The sequence below is a fragment of the Sinohyriopsis cumingii genome, chromosome 8, assembly GCF_028554795.1.
Source record: "Sinohyriopsis cumingii isolate HCF-2022 chromosome 8, ASM2855479v2, whole genome shotgun sequence".
In the NCBI taxonomy this organism is placed as follows: domain Eukaryota; kingdom Metazoa; phylum Mollusca; class Bivalvia; order Unionida; family Unionidae; genus Sinohyriopsis; species Sinohyriopsis cumingii.
Window position 1 is genome coordinate 13,758,093 of NC_142968.1, and position 18,470 is coordinate 13,776,562.

General features: G+C 35.2%; 1 protein-coding gene across 2 annotated transcripts in view; it reads right to left on the bottom strand.

Moving 5' to 3' along the window:
• Window positions 1-2,449: 2,449 nt before the first annotated feature.
• The window catches only part of LOC149793007 (uncharacterized), a 79,747-nt gene continuing 63,726 nt past the window's right edge, over window positions 2,450-18,470 (bottom strand). For both annotated transcript variants that reach the window (XM_089966883.1, XM_089966884.1), the window contains one exon: window positions 2,450-4,050. In XM_089966883.1, the coding sequence (XP_089823009.1) occupies window positions 3,760-4,050 (291 nt within the window). In that variant the 3' untranslated portion in view covers window positions 2,450-3,759. The remainder of the gene's footprint in view (window positions 4,051-18,470) is intronic.

Genomic DNA, 18,470 nt, shown 5'->3' on the forward strand with positions numbered 1-18,470 from the left:
GATTCTAACAGATACATAGTAAATAGGATTTTCTGGGTTACAGGTTCAAGAAGGTCATGGAGTGGGTCTTCATGTTGACATTTAGAAATTACATTTTCATACCCATTTCGAGTCGAAATGGGGGATATTTTTGTACACTTTATAAATATCACTTTTCTTAATTAAAGTACGATCGTTATTTCTTGGCACAAAATTGATTTTTGACCAAAGATAATACGTGATCTAGTGTTTACAGAAATGACGTATTGTTGCGCAGAATTACCCGACGCGCAGAATTGGCCGACTTGGTGGTATATTTAAAAAACAAGAGAAAGACAAGAGTATTGAATTCAAAAGAGCATAATAACCTTGTTTGTATAACCAGAGTTCCCTTTCATCGCATTCAAATATAGCAAACATAAATTTAAAATTACCATATATAAGACAGGAATACCGAAGTCGTACAATGTAAATGGATTCAAAACGTCAGCAGAGTGATCACGATCAAGGTAAGCACCATAATAAGATCAATCAGGGTTTCAGACTGCTCTGAGAAATTCATTGGATTGGATATTAACTAAAAAAGCTACATGACTAACACAACAGGCCATGTTTGCTTTTAGGAAGGAGAAAAATTTAATTAAAATCTCCCATCAAATTCAAATAGGATCAATGGATTGGGCTATGGACGCTTTCGGTAACCTAGTTATCTCCCTCTCGAATTAGGTATTTACTACATCCGGCAGTTTAACTTTAATTTGTTTTTTATTTGTTTGCGTTCTTTTTGTTGTTGATTTTCCAAGAAATTGTGTCGTACTACTTTATTATTTCCACATTATCTTCTTCAACATCTTTTAAAATTTCAGTTACAAGTATCAGTTATACCCATAAACTTAAATGTCTAAATAGTATTTGATGGTCTAAATTTGTAGATTGTTCCAAATTAATTCCAATATTAAATGTGCTGAAGTACCAATAGTCTTGAAAAGGTTGATGTAACAACTGTGTTGATGAAACAACTGTATTGATGTATCACAATGATATAATCCGGAATGTCTTTGCATGATTTCATAATAATACCAAAGTAGTGTTTCTGTATAAAATGTCAATGTGCATGTTGTAATTGCAGTGAATATCTTTTAAATAAATGATTCCTCTCAAATTATATCTGAACACACCAGTAAATAATTCCACATACTGAACTTAAAGATGGAACGAAATAATTTTGTTTATCTCAACCTTATATAAAAACCTAAGACACAATACAATGACCATAATGTGGGTCAAACTGACATAACAACAAGCATTTTCCCGCAACAAACACTTTTTTCCTGTAATGTTTATTTCTGTTAAGATACATTCAAGGTTAGAAAGGTTAAAGTCGGACCTTCAAATGGTATATGTTGTTTTACATAAATAGACATAACACCCTAAAGTGTAGTCCTGTCCCTGCTAAACTGGTTGGAGTATTTCGAAGGAGCGAATTCATCATTTACAATATGCTGTTTAAGCCATGTGTCAGTGAATTTCAGCACAGCAGACTCCTTCACATTTACCTGAACCAATCAATTCTAGGTCTAAGACTCTGTACTCTAAGGTGTTTACTATTAGGTTGATTTCTTTTGGCTTTCTTACTGTGTTTAGGTTCTATCCTTCATAACAACAGAACAATACTTAACTAATACATTAATACAACACTAAAAAAGCACATTGTTGGTAAAGATACATATAAAGCTAACATATAAACATGCGTTAAGGTGTATCATATCTTACAAGCAAACGAAACTATATTTAACAGTTGGAATTACACAGTACTGATCACATAATATAATACTAAACTATATCAAATAAATAAGTCCAGTACTACTACATTTCATTATATACAAGAACGCCATTATTGCGATTATCAGGTCAAGGCAACCCCTAACATGGTATCCAACATGGGCGAGATAACGATGGAGACAATACTTTTGGCCAACAGTTTGGAGAAGGGTGGGGTATGTTGCTAGCAACCTTCGTTGATACTCGAGAATTAGAATCTAAACCGTCCTACCCAAATAGTCATATCATAGATTTTAATATTCATGGATTTTAGATTGGAAGACGTCAATTAAATACAATAAATTCATGACAGACGTGTACAAATCAAGTTGACACGCAGTCCTTGGAAAATTGTTTCTTTTTCAAGGACATAGCACTTGTATCCATCTTAAGCAATCACTAACAAACTGTAGCTTCATAATTAGCATAACAATCAGAAACCACTGGAGTCAAACCCATCAATGTTTGCACTGATTAATTCATAAAGATAGTTATTTAAAATATCAAAACACAATTCATCCTAGATAGTACATGACCGTAACTGACTACAACCCTATATCGTTTTACTAACAAAAACACTGGGCACACTGCACATGCACGCGTGTGAACACTAAATCCAGATAATGAAATCAACTAAGGAAAAAGAACAGTTATTTGTGCACTTTATTACGAACTGCACGTTACTTTCAAATGTATCACTGTAAAGTTTGAAAAATAATCCAAGTCTCCGAATTCAAAAGTAAAATTAAACTAATTTCACAAGACAAAACTTCTTTAATTAGTCCTTGTTTCTTTAGTGTTGCAACCAGTAGGCATTTCCAACATTTTAAAAACCTATATTGTGTTGTATATTGTTATTTCACTCCGCATGATCGCTGCGATTTAGTAACCAATTTTAGATATTATCCCTACGCCGGCTGACACGAATGTGCGTTAATATCTTTAAGGAGCTTAACAAAAGTAGTTCCAAATATTACCTCTTTACTTTTGTTTTTGTTGTAATGACTTACTAAGATCAATGCATTATATATGTTGATCATAATTTGAACTAGGATAAATTCTTCACAAAGACGATTTACAATGTTCCTTTACCCATTGGGTAACTTTCGTAATCAAATCTTCAAATTCAGAGGCGTGTAGGGCCCCGAAACAAATCTTGCATATGGTCCACAATCCGATGATTTAGTTTTTGAAGAAACACCAGGTTTTGGGAAGTTTCATTGCTATTTATTGAGAAAGCATGTTTCTTAAAGAAAACCAAACACACAATATGCAATTTCTTAAATTTATGAATTTCATATTATCAATCAAATATTTGCGAGCACAAACACCGTCCGTTCTTAATGATCAAACGAACAATGTATAACAGCTTTCGTTTACCAATGTTGACCGCAATTGATTCTTATGATATTCAAATAAGAGTCTGTTTCTGCTTTTTATAATAAATAAAAAAATACCCACCAAAAACACAAGCAAAGAACAAAAATATAAATAAATGGAATAAATAAGAAAAATAAACAAACAATGGGATCCACACCTGCCTCCATCTTTTAAGTGGGTTCGCGAGCGTCTTCTGGACTTGCAAAAACGACGGAGTAGTTGCGTACTCATGACTACAAATTCCTCTTACCTGCGTGTCGCAATATATCTATACCAAAGATGAGCTTCAGATGAGACACATTAACGTTTGCTACAGATACGTCCATGCAAGGTTTTAAATCCACAACTACGGATCATCAAGTCACAGGTATTCAAATATTTGTCAGAATTTTAGTTAAGTGAATAATCATCACGCCCATTCATCAAAAGTATTTCTTTGCGTACTCGTTATCAAGAAATTGCTGCTCTCACTTGACAGTATCAAGCAAGAAATGCTAAGCATTATTTTGTCGAAAAATACTATTTTAAATGCTACAAAAACACAGACTTTTTCCGTACAATTCTTTAAATAACAGGAAGTTATTTTGGGAAAAACATTGAAACCAAATGACCGTTTCCAGACTTTCTCAAAGCAAGTGTGAACTTGTATTTAGATACTTGTTTTCTGCTCAGTATTAGAAGTAAAGTTCTGTTTCGCTCTTTGTTCGTGGAATGACTCCTTACTGTCTCGTATTCTTCATCTGTTATGACCTCTAGAGCCATAAGCTCGTCACAGAGTGACACAGCAGTCAGGTCTTTGACCAGTTCTGCGAAGTAGCCTTTATAGGAAGATTTAAATCTCGCGTTTCCTTCATTTACTCTTTCACTGGTCTGCCAGAAAAAAAGAATAATGAATTTATTAGCGGATCAATTCTTTTTTTGTAGAAGAGTTTATAGTGTTCAAGGTTATTTGTAAATACATGGAAAGAGAATTTATTAAACTTTGTGGGTCGTAGCTCAATAAAAAATCACTAGCAGATGCTTTTTATACTTGGACAGAATGAAGGACGGAGATGGACATGCAAAAATGACAACCCACGCATTTTCCTAAAATATTTTGATACTTTTATGTTCAGTTTGCCTTATTTTGTTTAGATGCGTATTACTGTTTAATACCTGTATCAGATATGCATATATATATATATATATATATATATATATATATATATATATATATATATATATATATATATATATATATATATAAGCAGCAGAGAGGGTGAACAGACCACTTAAGGGAATGGTCACCCTTTGTGTTTAGACCAAAAAAAATAGTGACCCTTCATAGAGGTCAATACCACGTCTACGATTATTGTTTGTCCCAAACAGAATTGTAGACGAACCTTCTCTGCTGCTATTAATCCTGGGAATCTTCATCTGAATCATGGGAATCTTTTGTTTTGTTCTTCAAGTAATATTCAAGTTCTGATGGTGGTTTTGGATTTATGTTATTTCTTTTTCTGTAATATATCATCAAACTTTTGTATCGATCTCCACCGCAATTTTTACAAATCTGATATAATCCTCTAACGCCGTTGTTACATCCAACACAACTTCGTGAACCAGCATGAGGATTTTTCTTTAAAATATAATTATATTTTTTACAATATTCTCCACGGCACCTTTTGTTGCATTTATTTGTTGTTCCTTGAATTAACCACGCACAGTTGTTCATTATATTAATGATATCTGTTTAATTAAATTTACACCCCTTCTGCTAATATCAATTAAAAAATTGTTATATTAAAAATAATGGTATATCCAGAATCTCATACTGCAAGAATAGCACGAGAACGATTAGAAGTAATTAAAAAATTTCTTCCTGTCAGAGATACATTTAGAAAAAATCTACAAGCGCAGCAAGAAGCACAAGTTGAATACGAAGAAGAAACTAAAAAACTGTTTAAACCCGTCACTGCAGCTACTGAAAAGGTTACAGCTGTCATCAAAGAAGATCTTCTTCCGGTATCAAAACAAACAGCAGAACAAACTGAAAAAATAGCAAGAAGAACTAAACAGACAAAGAAGATTTTACGAGATCTTCCACCTGGCATAGCCAGGGGAATAGCTGCGGCTCAACCTCCACCTGTTGGTAAGGAAATACTTGAAAGTATTGCAAAACTTCGTAGTGAAGTCGCCGACGTGCAAAAAGAACATACACCTGAACCCGAATTAGTAGAAACAAACTTAGAATTGATTGCAAAATTTAGGAAGGGGGTTGTTGAAGAAATTAGAAATACTAAAAGAGAAAAATTACCCGAAGCAATATTAAATATACTATTTAATAAATCTAGTATTTTAAAACCCCATTATGAAAAAGTAAATGATGATAATCTTATTAAATATATATATCGCGTATATTACAGCAAAAAACAAGCCAGAGGTCAAGAATATGAAATTATTAATGAAGAAGTAAAAAGACTTTATAGAGAGAGACTGAAACAACTAAAACAAGAACAACTCGCCCAGCAGAAACTTCCTCCACCTTTACAACAAATAGAACAACAGCAATTGATGTTAAAACCATCTAGAGAGGAAAGGAAGCAGATGGCAAAGGAAATGAAGCGAAAAGCAGAAGAAAAATGGAAACAAGAAGAAGAAATATTTAGAGATATAGAAACTAAACAACAGGAGAAATTACGTTCACTGGGTAAAGAAAGAGATCCTGACGATGATCCTCCAAGCGCTGTAGGAAGTGGGTTCCTGACTACATCAGAAGGAAATAATTTTATTTGTCCTGATAATATCCTCAATGACGTGTCACGGTTAGAAGTTCTCATAGGAGGAAAACGTGCCGGAAATAATTCACTAGAAATAATTAATGAAGCAGCTGATATTTGTCAGCGATTATTTCAAGGTGGTATCATGGATATCGGAGTTTACCGAGAACTTATCGATGAACTTGTTGATGACTAGTTGTTAAATAAATGGTAAATTAAAAAAGATGATCATACATAATAATCACCGTAAACCTGTAAAGGTTAGAGCGGTAAACTCACGATTACCAATGTATAGAGCTACTTACGGAGATGGACTTGGTGATGTTGTGCGGGGATTATTCACAAGGACAGCTCCAAAAGCAGCACCCGTTGCAAAACAAATATTGATGAAAGCTATCGATATTGTTCGTGAAAAAGCTCCTGGAGCAATTGTCAATGTTGCTGGTAAGGCGTTCTCGGCAATCAAAGAAAGACTAGCACGATTATTGCGACGAAAACAACAACCACCAGTGAAACTGGCAAGCACTGAAATTATGACCGCAGACGTAAGTAAAATAATAAATCAGGCTGCAAATCAAAAACTAGCGGAATTATCTAAAGAGGCAGAAAGAAATATAACATCAAATTTGATAGATCAAAGACTCAGTGAATCAGGAAATAATATTTCAAGCATGATATCAGGAAGTGGAGTTTCCAACCCCGGTTTTCGTGTTAGACGAAAATAATTATAATAAAATGTTTAAACGTGAATCCGATGAAGCATTTGATATGGAGGCACCTGTCCTTAAAGATGAATCGGTACGTGATTATCAGTTTTATTCTTATGAGGCACGAATACCAGATCAACGTGGAAGAATTGAACTACAAGTTCATGATACAAGTAGATACTTTTTACCCGCTGAGGCTTTTCTTGAGGTAGAAGGTACAGTTATAAAAACGGATGATACTAATTACGGAGGTGCAGTAAAAGTTGGTTTTGTCAACAATGGGATTATGGCGTTGTTTGATAGCGCCACTTATATGATCGATGGAACAAATATTGAATCGATTCAGAAAGATGTAGACGTCGCTACAACAATAATAGGATTAGCAAGATATTCTGATGATTATACAAGATCAGCAGGTCCTACAATGATGTTTGTGAAAGATAACTCCAATAACCCTGAAAGCGATCCGTATAATATAAGACGACCAAGAAATTTTGCTAATAACGCTGATGCTGATGTGTGGCCAGTGGTTCATGGTTCTAGCGAAATTTTCAACTTGGGATTTGCAGCACGTAAAAATATGTTACTAGGAGACAATAGAAGATTTTCATGTGCAATTCCACTATCGCATATTTTTGGATTTTGTAGAAATTTTAGAAAGGTTATTTTTGGAGCTAGACACACGGTTGTTCTTGTGAGAAAGGGTGATGATAACGATGCTCTATGGAGGCCTCTTGGTGATGCTGGTAAAGTAATATTGTCTAAACTTTCACTATGGATGCCGGTAATGACTCCAACGATCGCAGTAGAACAAAAATTAATTTCTTTCATGGACACTGGTGGTAAATCCTTGTTGTCATGGTTAACAACAAGCACAGATAGTATGCAAACTAACGTTAACGGTCAGTTCACATGGCATATAGCATCACAACAGGGTGTTTCTGCACCGCGACATATTTTTGTTGCGTTTCAGGAAACTAATCGATTAGGCTCACAAGTTCACTCTCATATGATATTTGATAAACTAGGTATCACAGATATTTCTTTACGGATAAACGGACAACAAGAACCAACAGAAAATATACAACTAAATTATGAACAGAATCGTATAGGAGGTGCATATCATCGTTTAATGTCATTCATGGGACGTGATCAAAATGTTGATACTGGATTGCAAATATCACAATATGATTTCAGAACTTTGTATCCGATTTATTATTTTTCACTGGAACATCTTGATCTATCAAAACAATTTGTCGTTGATGTACATCTTAAAGCAACATTGAATACAGGTGGTGCTAATTATAGAGCAATCGCGGTCATACTCAGCGATAAAGCCATGTTACTTGAAGGTGGTAGTGGTCGAATGAGAGTCGTTGATGCACCAGTGGAAAATCTCTAATTATTCAGAAAAATATTATTTATATAAAAATGTCGTATAGTCATGTTAATGTTACTCTGACTCCCGGTCAGGTCAAAAATCTTCAATCAAAAACCACCAGCAAATGCGGAACTAAAATATCACTAAAACGAGATCAGATGGGTGGTGGTCCAAACAAATTATCGTTGACAAATAATCAGATTAAACATTTCAATAAAGCCCTAGAATCAAAAACTGGAGTTCAATTACGTCTTTCTCCGACGCCATCAAAGACATGGTTAAAGCGGGTGGTATATTTCCACTTCTTGCGGATATTCCAGCGTTAATAGCTGCTGCCTCTCCAGCCGTAGCAAAAGCATCCGCGTTAGGTGCTGTTGGAACAGCTGCTGGAATGGCTCTAAAGAAAGCAACAGGAAATGGGTACAAAAAAAGGGACGCGGTCTAAGATTACAGGGATCTCGCTGGGAAAAAGGTCTAAGGTTCCCACGTTAGATGTTTCAGCATCAAATTTTGATTTACTTGATGCTGCTAAACGATTAAAAATAAAAGCCTTTAGAGGTGTTTTTATGCGAGATCAATTACCAAAACAACCAAACAAACTCGAAACAGGTATTATTAATCTCGACGAACGTTCTGGACCTGGTACTCAATGGGTATCATACGCGGTTGATCCACGTGGAATCGTTTATTTTGATTCATACGGGCTAGCTCCACCTGCTGAATTTATCAAGTATGTCGCACCACTTCACGCAGGAACCTCCGGTTGTAAAGTTTGGTATTCAACGCTACCCACACAAACAATGACAGATCCGCCAATATGCGGCCGTGAAGTAATTAATGTACTCGACGCTATATCAAAATCATCCAAACCGCCACATAAAGTCGTGCATGATTATACAAGCAACCGCTTCGTTGCGCGTAAAGCGTTTTAAATAGATCTTGGATCCGAAGGATCTTATATAATGGTTGATATTTACGGAAGAAGATCTTCTACTAGTAAGAAAATAAAATCCGATGTTGATCTGTCGAAGTATGCGACTAAAGATGAACTCGCTGATATCATGAATCTTGCTGGAGTTGATCCAGATGAGGTCGTTATTTTTCAAGATCGATATGGTAAACTAAAAACGAGCAATACCAGATGGAATGATGTAGTTCGACGAGTACTCGGTGCAGTTACGGATAATATTCCCGTGTTTACTGACAGCGGCAAAATCAGAGATTCAAGTGTATCATATACAACAATTAGAGATGAAATTGCAAGAAGCGTTGCTAATCGCGTGAAAAATACCGGTGACACAATGACGGGTGAACTAAGCATGAACGGGAATAAACTAATAGTTTTAAGAGATCCAACATCCGACGAAGATGCAGCAACAAAAAAATACGTCGACACCGTAGATGGTAAATTATCCACGCTGCGGGCTGAGTATGACGTTCACGTGGGCGCTTTTGCAAGATTTCGCAGAAACCATCAAAGAACCGCAGAAGAATTCTTCGGCACTCCGCACTCCGTTGACATAAATCTCGCTGATATCAAGACGAGCATCGACACGATCAAACCAACACAGCAAGACATCGTAGCGGGGATTCCTGAGATCGTTAATAAAACCAATTTGATTAAAATTCCAGCCGGAATAACTCCTGGGCATATCACAAACATCGTATGCACTGTATCATCGGGATTCGCAACATGGTCGCAGCAAAATAAAACCATCAAATATACCGCAACAGTCACTGGCGTGTACAGGTTGTCTGTGTTCAGTGGTGCAAAATTTGAAATATTTACAACGTTTCCATGGCGTCATTCAACTGATAGGTTTTCCGGGGTTGTATCTGTTATATTAAATAGCGGAACTGAAGAAATATTTATCCTGGAAGCAGATGATAAGAAATTAACTGCAACATCTTACTGGTGGTGTTTGGAACTTGTAGCTGAAACACCTCAATTGGTTACTGCATAAAAATATATGGACGGTGCACAATACAGATACAATCAAACGCGTGAATGGGAGGCGGCGCTAAAAGATCAAGTCGAACAATATACAGTAAAAGTACAAAAATATCGACGACGATTAGTTATCGTTGATGTGATTGTTTATTCAGTATCCGCTGTTGTTGCTTGAACTGGTGTTATATTATCAGCGGTGACAATGATGGCACCAGTAACTGTAACTATTTGTATTTCAGCAGCAACAACTATTGCAGGTGTGCTTAATATCATCACAAAAAATATGTACTTGCATGAATGGAAAATTATCCGATTACATGATAAAATTACACACAACGACGGTAGCATACTCGAAATTGTCCTCGTTGTTATCAGCGAGTCTCAGTGATGGAATTATATCTGATGTCGAGTTTTCAATGATGACTAAAATATACGACGGAGGTATCGGTATTAAAGACATAAATACTAATAATGACAGAATTACTGCAGCAGATCGTGACTAACACAACTCCGCCAAAGATAACGATGATCTCGGTAAGTTCAACTAATCCTGAATTCAGTATTAACTTTCCTACTGCAATTCCAGTAAAGGGAATAACACTGGCTCAATTACGGGTATATTACAGCTGGCCAAATATCAGATCAAAATCATTTAATGGTACACCAGCAAATAGTTTGCTTGTATTTGCTAACAAGAACAAACCAGATGGTACTCCTGACTGGATAGATGTTGGAATACCCACTGGTAGTTATGAGATCAAACAAATCAATGAGGAATTTCAACGTAGAATAAAATCAATAACCGGAAAAGAAGCAAAAATATCAATTAACGTTCATGAACCGACGCTGTCCTCGACGGTTGAGATACATTCTCCTGATTATGCCGTTGATATTTATCAATCATCGATAAGATCCGTACTAGGTTGGAGTGAAATTCCCACGGTGTATGAAGGACCACCAGAACCAAAACGAGCTGACTTTACGTCAACAAATAGCTCTCGTCACGATATTGAAATGAATTCAAATTGGTTAGATTACATAGAATTAAAACCAGTGGTGATTGATGGAGAACTTTATTATGATCATGTACTTATTTCTTATAATCTTAATAGACGTACTATTGCTTCGAATATTGATTCTATATTTTCTTCAATAAACTCAGACCATAAAATACAGTTAAATAGTTTACGTGATAGTTTTCGGGAGTATTTATTTGATTTGACATCTGCGCGCGATAATATCATCAGGTACATAGAGGTTTTAAATTTTATAGTTGATTCTTCTGAAATTATCTATAATATAATTAGAGATGTAGTTCTTAAGTCATCAAGCGATTATAAAAAATCCTTCGCAACCAAGTCCAAAATATCCGAAGATGATATTGCAACATTTAAGTTCCCTGATTATAATCCAGATAAATTAAGAAAATCCCTCAATGATGTCATTGATGAGAACTTTTCTAAAATACTCGATGCGTGGAGAAAACTAGCACCACTAGCAACTGTTTTAAGATACAATAATGATCCACACGACGGCGGCAGACACGTATCTCCGGGAATCGTTAATATAACCAGCACGATCGTGGTCAATCTGGTTTGTGACGTAGTCGATGGCAGCTATCAAACAGATCTCGGAAAATCAAATCAGGCTCAACAAGGATATATTTTATATACATTTACATCACAAGTTTCCCCTGGAAGTTTAATCGTGCAAGAACCAACTAATCCTGTATATCTGCGGTGTCAAAATAATATGTTAACACGATTAAATTTTAAGCTCACAGACCACTTTAATCGCTTAATTGACATGCGTGGAGAAGAGCTTGTGATAAATCTGTATGTGAAATCTTAATTAATCCAGTAAATGTTATATAATGTACCAGCACGTGATTGTTTTTATACATGACAAAGAACCACTTGAAAAACGCCATCAGAACAGTGTTTTCAAAACACAGAGCAATTTAGCGTTAATTTAGTTATTGATGAATACGGAAGCGAGGATTTCTTATTAACACAAGAACAGTTAGATGAACTCCGCCGAGAACATATTATCGAGATCATCTGTAACAGAGATCAGATTCTAAATTATACACACTCCTGTATTAAACTCGATCAACTTAAAAAATAATATTTCAGAATAAATAAATATAATCACTGATGGGATAAATTACACAAATTAATCAATTTTGTACAATCTGAAATAATTCTGATGGGGTGGTTGGTACTGAAAATTACACAAATCAATCAGTTTGCTAATTCTGATGGGGTAATTGGTACTGAAAATTATACAAATCAATCAGTTTGTTAATTCTGATGGGGTAATTGGTACTTAAAAGTATAGAAATCAATCAGTTTTCCAAAAAATACTACAAAAAATATTGTATTATTATTCTGAAATATTTTTATTATTATTCTGAAATATTTTATTTTTTTGTGAATCAATCTGATGGGGTGGTTGCTACTCAAAAGTATACAAATTAATCAGTTTTCCAAAAAATATTTTATTATTATTCTGAAATATTTTATTTTTTATGTAAATTAATTCTGATGTGATATACAGTGAGGGAAATTATATTACTACTCAGTCGTTACCCGCTGACATAATTTTTCTTAAGTATCTTATGCGGGTACTGATTGTTTTTTGTTTCGTATTCGCTGGATAATCCCGACCTGATCTTTTCTATTGCAACAGAAAGAGGAATAAATTCATTTACTTGATCATCGTTCACCATAGCCAGTGATTGAAACATAGCTGCCTGAATCCGCTTTATGAACTTATATTGAGATGATAGAACATACTTATTTTCATTTTTAAGTTCTTCTAACGTTTCAAAATCAGATATTATTTTTTTCAGGATTTAGTTCATCAGATATATTAATTCCGTTTTCTTCTAGTTTTTTAATAGCAGAAATAATGTCTTTGATATTTTCATGGTTCATTATATAATATATAAATCTTTAAAATAAAAAAATTATCCCTAGAACCCCTATCGAGTCTTTAGCGAGTTCAAGGTACAGGTACACGAAACACTACCCCGCTATGAGAGCCCCTAACCCGTCAAACAACGGTCTAGAGGCCCGAGAGGGTGTGTTTGGTGAAGATATACAATGTTATGGATATATACAATGAAATGGATATATACAATGAATGAAGAGCCCCTATCGAGTCTTTAGCGAGCTCAGATTATGGATATATACAATGAATGAATGACGGCACAAACATATATTATGAAATGAACTTCTATTCGAGTTTTTTAGCAAGTTCATTAAGTATGAAATGAATATATTCAATGAAATGGGTATGTACAATGAATGAAGGACATTACAAACATATAATGAATGAAGGACAGTACAAACATATAATGAATGAAGGACATACGCTCAGCAAAAACCCACCCACTATAATCAAGCCGTGGGTGATACAAAAATATGATACGGTTGATACGTGATTGAGTTTTGCTGAGCGGGTGGATTTGGCGGAGCCTCCAATTATTATAAAAATCGCAATTATGCGCAAACCACCGACATGTTGTCAGCCATGGGGATTCGATCCTGGACCGCCAGCGTCACAGTCCAATACGATACCGATTGAGCTATCAAATCTTGTTACAAACATATGTTTCGGAAGTTAATATATAGCTAATAATCAATGAAAAGGAACTAATTTCGAATATATTTACTCAAAATACAATTCTGAATTCAAGAAATACGTTTATATGATATATTTTCACCAAACAAAGCTAAATTAAGGAATTTCCTATTTACTATACCACGCCATGTATGATAGAACATCCGGTCTAGATCATCTAATTGCTAGATTTTTTCATCCTCTCTATGACTGGTCAAAGGGAGTTTACTCGATAAATAAATAATCACAAATACATACACAATCTCGCATTATATTTCTGCACTAAACAAGGAAAATGCAACTGATTTTTCATTCCAAACACTATCGTGGACCTACGAGTCAGTATATTGTACATTGGATCTAAAATTAACGGGCCACACGATACAGACTAGACGCTGGATTCTGCACTCAGTAGGCTGGAATATACATGTCGGTTTTCTGTAGGTTAGATGTAATGTCTGTGTGTTGCGCTGTTCTAATAGGGCAGAAAAATACACGAACTGTAAGTTAGAAATCATAAATCCTTTCTGTAATGCATACTGCTCAACTTGCTCCACCAGGCATCACAGACCTTGGATGTTGTATATGATTATGACCATAAATTACCTCCCTTTCGTGAGTCAAAAAATAAGTAGTATAATAATGACAATTTCTGACCCCCCAAAAATAAATATAATTCGAGGTGGTGATGATAGTTAACAGTACTGAAGGTGATTTTCTGCTTCTATTTATTTGAGAAGGCATATCTGGTTATATTTTCTGCTACTCTTTGTACTGAAGACGGATTAATATCAAAGTATTTCGCAGCAGAACGTATCGAACGAAATATAATTACTTCGCCTGTTTCTGTGTTTGTGGAATTTACCGCCCTCTTTCCGATTGTTTTACATCTTCCAGTATTACCACGTGCGGAGTTCACGCTTTGTGTGACAACACGAAGGTTGGATAAGGAGTTGTTCTGAGGATCCCCGTCAACATGATCAATAACAAGATCATCTTTGATCACTCCGAAGAAACACTCATACGTGAATCGATGACACAGATATTTCCGATCTGATTCATAGTTTGTTATTGTGAGATGTGGGACAAATATATTTTGCTCCATATATGCAATAATATTATTTGTTCAAATCATTGTCTGAAATCTTGATATATAATCCTCCACGGATTTTATAGCGTTTTCACTATTATTAATTTTTTGTCATAATATCTTTTAAGTTCTCTGAACCGTTTTCCACCGCACTTTCCACATAATCCTGTTTTTCCTCGCATTCCAATACCACATCGCAGACACGGTATTGGTCCTAGACTTCCTCGTCGTATACTTTGTAAGTGCATCCAACAAAATTCCTTTCTGCAGGATTTGTTGCATCGATTTACTGAGCCGATCATCAACCATTTGCACTGAGACATTGTATATATATATATAATTTTCTTTATTTAAATATTTGTTTTAATTATATGAATGAGTTTGAGAGATTATCCCAAACTAGGCCTGTTAAATACAAATTCAACCTCGACAGACTATCTTCTGATTTACCAGTACGAGATATGGTTGATCCGAAAAATAAAAGTTTGATCAATAAAATTCACGACGCCAAGAAAGAATTTTACACGGACGGTGCATCTCATACATGGTCAACGTTCAAGATTATACGCAATACTGTCAAGGACGCCACAATGAATGACAAGCGAGCGGCAACTATCATTAACTACATCGCTGAATACGAGGGCAATCAAATATATTTCTTCAGAGTAAAATTTATTGTATTAACAGAAACAGGTAGTTGGATTATCCGTGACAAATATGATCCTGTCCTTGGTAATAATAAAAATGTCATATTAAGTAAAAATTCCAGACCGGGTCTATTGACGGGTATTGACAAACAGTATTATGAGCGAGCGTATCCTGTAACAGCGGTTATTTATGGAATCTATGAGATAAATAAAAAACCCAACGTTGAAAAACTGACACCCATGAAATTTTCAAGGTTAAATTGTGTAGCCGAGCGAGTAATAGAACACTTTACAAACGCGATGCGTGGAAATGGATTAACTGATTTAAGACGTAAAAAAATAAACTCGTGGGCTGATTCAGTTAAGGATACCGGTGCTACAATAAAAGATGTTGCTGAGTTAGGAAAAATATTAAAATTTCCAATAACCGTAGCGACAATAACGGGAGAAGTACTGTACGAATCAAAATAAAAATCGAAAGGAGCACCAATAAATATTGTTGATCATAACGCGCACGCATGGACCAGCGCAGTAACAATATTTCCACGTGATCGAACTATTAGATTTTACCCCTCAGATATGGGGGCAGATATGTTTGATTTTATCAACGAAATAAGTAAAAACGATCCTGTATCGGTATGGTTATTTAAAAGTAATGAGGAAGGTGAATTTGATCAGTTTGTTAGACCAAACGGTGAAATATATCGAACACAATCTCTCCATGACGAGATGAAAAATGTCGCGGAGAAGTTTTCCAAGTACAAACACGCGGAAAATACTGACAAATTACTAACTAATTGCTTTACCGTTCCATCTGTTGCGGCTCATTTCGCTAGAGAAAGAAATTCATGGAAACCAATGCTTTTTAATTTACTTGAAGATGTACGCGCAAGTTGCGTCGAATACGGACATGGCGGATTGTGGAATACCAAGTATAATTACAATGATGTTATTTCGGTTGATATGGTTGCATGTTATCCATGAAGTTTTCTAGGATACGGAGATTGTTCTGTATACTTTAAACGATTCGGTCACCCTACAAACGAGATGACGCGAGTGGCAATTAATGGACCATTACCTGATTTTGATCTGACTGGATTCGCTTGTGTTGAATCATTTGAGCTTAAGGAAAATCTTCACAAGATTTGTTATGTTTGGTTTGGCAGACATTTTTGTGAAAAACTTTGGGCGCCTATAGTTTTATTACAATATATGCTAGATTGTGTTGTACTGACATCGTTGGTGGTTAGTGAGGCAATTATATCATATCATGCACAGACCGAAGTTTGGTTGCCCATGTCAGATTCTATCAGTGCTGATGAAGTTATTAGCGAGTTTAAGGAAAAATGTCCTGATGTTTCCGAAGATGATATTATCAAAGAAGCTCCTAAAATTCTCGAGATTAAACTTAAAACTGCAAAAGATCTCGGTAGAAAAATTATAGGTAAATTTACTCAAGGTGGAGCATATGATCATAAAAGACATCACACACGATTAATTTTACATGATACCGAGTACGATTTTATAATCGCTGATACAACAGCGAGAAATATATTTGTAAATCGAGAAAGTGTTTATTTATCCGACGGAACAAAATTGGGTACGATCGTTAGTTACATAAATGATATCTCCCCACAGTATACTCATCTAAGATCTTTCATGTTGGCTTATGTTTCCATAAATTTATTATCGATGATTAATAGATTTCCTGAGACCGCAGTCAGAGTCGCAACAGATTCGTTTTATATTTCGAGCAAATATTTAGAGTCTGTTATGAAATTTACAAGTAATGATGAACGATGGAGTTCCTGGAGATTAAAAAACAAAATATTACACAATTATACAGAATCAGCAGATGTTCCAATGAGACATTTTTATCGTAAGTGTAATAAAATATCAGAAATGTCGAAAGCGCCATCGTTGAGTGATCCAATAACTAGATATAAGACAGTATATCTCAATGGACCTGGTGGATGCGGCAAAACGACTCGAGCGATTAATGTTTTTAGAAATTCAGATATGATCGTGCTGACACCCACATATAGACTTGCACGGGAGATGAAACAACGGCAAGTACAGTCGTGCACGTATCATAGTTTCTTTCGGTGGCGCGGGGATACATGGACTCCTGAGCGAATGGGAGAAAAATATATACCTAAAATAATTATTTGGGACGAGATATGTACGGTGTCATTGGATGCATTAAAAATGTTTCTTGTTTGGTTGCTGACGAAAAATACCGCTATAATAATGTCTGGTGATCATGGTCAACCTCCGCCTTTTGTTGGACCATCTCCACATGATTGGTTAAAAAATTTCGTTGATTATTACGAAGAAATAGATGATGATCATAGAGCTCTCGATGAAAATTTAAAGGAATTTAAAAAATTAATCAGATTACAATCAAACAAAATTCAGTGTGAAATAATACGTGGAGTGATCTTAGAGACCTCAATGAGTGATTTTTTAAATTTATGGAGACCCAACGATTTGATCGTAGCAAGCAGAAAAATAATCAGAGACGATTTACAACAGCAGTTATTTCAGCTGCATAAAGAAAAATATTCAGAATTACCCGTACCGTTATGTTATAGACCATCAGATACACGAAAACAGAATATTAATGTTGATATTCCAGGACAGACTGAGAATAAAAATCTCGTATTAAATGATATTGTCGCTGTTGATATCAGTGTGGTCGAAGATGCATTACGCGCTGACAAATCTCCATGGGTGTTGGGATTCGCTATGACGATCCACTCGTCTCAGGGATTAACTAATTCTGACATACGAGTCTGGATTGTAGACGATCACATCGAGTGGTCAAATTTAGTCTATTTAGCGGTATCAAGGGTCAGAAAAATATCTCAATTACGAAGAATTATAATTCCTGAAATCGTTAATAAATTTAACGTCATCGATGATGATATAATAAGAAAAAAATTAATCGGATACAAACAATCTGATAAAAAAATAAAAGCGACTTTGCTCTTGATGTTGAATTTATTATTGAGTTAAAACAGCAGCAGAATAATCATTGCGCAAGTTGCAATTGTATAATGCTGTGGAGGTATTCGAGTAATGATTCAAGACAATTTACCGTAGACAGAAAAGATAATGGTCGCGGT